The sequence below is a fragment of the Chondrus crispus genome, genomic scaffold (assembly GCF_000350225.1).
Source record: "Chondrus crispus Stackhouse genomic scaffold, scaffold_25, whole genome shotgun sequence".
In the NCBI taxonomy this organism is placed as follows: Eukaryota; Rhodophyta; class Florideophyceae; order Gigartinales; family Gigartinaceae; genus Chondrus; species Chondrus crispus.
Window position 1 is genome coordinate 103,841 of NW_005179151.1, and position 2,100 is coordinate 105,940.

Here is a 2,100-nt window from a genome sequence, read left to right on the forward strand (position 1 = left end):
GCTTAAACAAAAAACGAACCCCTACTGATTGCAGCATTAAGCCTATCGTAAACCATCAGTGAGCACATGGACCCGTATCGTATTTTATCGTAATACCTATCCGTTACCTTTTTGCAAAGCCTGTGACTCAAAGAAATGCGTTTATGGAAAACATAAACAATCTGAGTAATGGTTCTTGCGACTTTGCGGCACTTCCTTCTATTGTTGTCAATGGCTAGCTTTAGTCGGCCTAATCAAAGACACTGTATTGTAACCTGTAACAGCTGCGTGCACAGCCTGCAAATTACGCCACCATCCCAAAGCAGAGACCTTTCCCTACGTCTTTGCATGCTTTCTCACTGCTTCTTCCACCATTTTTCGGCCTTCTTTTGTCCGGACTGTTGGTCTTCGAACCACTCCCACGGGATTTGCTTCCTCCATCAGGACTTCTAGCCCGTTTCTGGCTCTTACCCTTTTCCGCGGCACCTGCACGTCCCCGATTCGATCCCTCCTTTACAGGACTTCCATTGCCTTTCTGGCGATTACCACTTTCCGCTCCTGGCTGCGGGCTCTCATCACCTGCACGTTCCTGCTTCGATCTCTGCGTTACAAGTTCTTGCAAGCGCTTGTTCTCGTTCTTCACTTCTTGTATGCGTTTGCGAGCTTCATCTCTCTCTTCTTGTATGCGTTTGCGAGCTTAATCTCTCTCTTTGGTGGCTTCATCTCTCTCTTTGGTGAGTTTCGAGATCTTCTTGTCTTTTTTGCGGAGCGGAGATACGATTAGGCGAGCACTGCTCTTCTGGGGATGCGGAAGGTCGTTTGCAGTAAGCTTGAGGTCACGAAACGCCACAGCCTCCACGGTTTGATCCTTGGAATAGTATCGTTGACTTTGATACGTCCTTGCTGCGTTTCCGTCAGCTGCACTATTGATTCGCGACGAGCGGTGCGATTTGGTTCCTTTCTTGTCGTTCTTGTCCTCTTTTAGTTTGAAGACGATGACCCTGGACTTTTCCCGATCAACTACGATATACTCCGGAACCCCGGCGCGTGCATACTCCCCCACTTTGGTTGTCAAATCTTCGACGCGGTTGCTACTCGTCACTTCGACGACCATTGCAGGGGGTCTGCCCGGCGGGAAGTTGATCTTCTTCGAAGTTGGAGACATATTTGCTTGATCCTCAGGCGTAAAATGCCGTCCAACAGCCACGTCCGCGATGAGGCAAGATCCTCCAGGCCCACGTGACGAGGAGGCCGAGGGCTGAGAAGCAGCGTGCGAGTTTCGCCTGATTCCTACTCTTGCTTCCGAGTAGGCCATCACCCACTCAGCATCTGGACGTTCGGCGTTGGCCACATTAAAGACGGAAACAAGCACGGATTGAATGTGTTTGTGATGAAGATCGTTCATGTTGTCGGGTCGATAGTATAGGATTCCGTCAATGAGTTCGTAACACTCGCCGGGTCGATGTGGTAAGTTGAGATAGTCAGCAAACGTGCTCGGCGTGAGGTGTAAATGGCCGAATGAGGTGGAGGAAGCGTGCAAAGGCGACGGCAATAGTGACGGGGATGAAGGCGGAGAGATACATGGAGACAGAGATGATGACGAAGCTGGCAAAGAACACTGGGTCTGTGACGCAGGGACCGGGTCAGGGTTGAGTACGAAAGTTCCTGAAAACGTGAGGGGCGGGGAGCTCATGTCGCGAAGAAGGAGTGGCGCTGGTCTCAGAAGGCTTGTACAACTAGCACTATTTGAGGTAAACAAACCGGCCGGAGGGAGACAGTACGGGAGGAGTACGCCCCTGGCAGTTGTTTGCCTGGAGACTTACACATTCACATTCAATACTGTACAGTTGCAGTTGTTTGACTGGAGACTTTTCACATTAATTACAGGTGTTTGCCTGGAAACGTTTCACATTAGTTACAGTTGCTCATCGCATGTCCAATTTCGCGTTATGACAAAAATTCATTTTGTGTGCGCACAGTTTGGATTACTGTAGAACAAGGAGACAAATGACGAAATGCATGCCAGACTTTGTTCGGTACAGCACTATCCAAACACAGGTATGATCGGCCGTCGCACGATTAAAACATCATAGTGAAAAGAGTATTTTACTTTTCAAAACT

At 49.2% G+C, this 2,100-nt stretch overlaps 1 protein-coding gene across 1 annotated transcript; it reads left to right on the forward strand.

Moving 5' to 3' along the window:
* Window positions 1–210: 210 nt before the first annotated feature.
* On the forward strand, window positions 211–432 carry CHC_T00004797001 (hypothetical protein). Its single transcript, XM_005716513.1, has one exon. The coding sequence runs from the start codon at window positions 211–213 to the stop codon at window positions 430–432; it is 222 nt and encodes a 73-aa protein (XP_005716570.1).
* Window positions 433–2,100: the final 1,668 nt, after the last annotated feature.

What these genes read in the sequence shown, in the direction of transcription:
- CHC_T00004797001 (XM_005716513.1), top strand. Translation starts at nt 211, where the DNA reads ATGGCTAGCTTTAGTCGGCCTAATCAAAGACACTGTATTGTAACCTGT.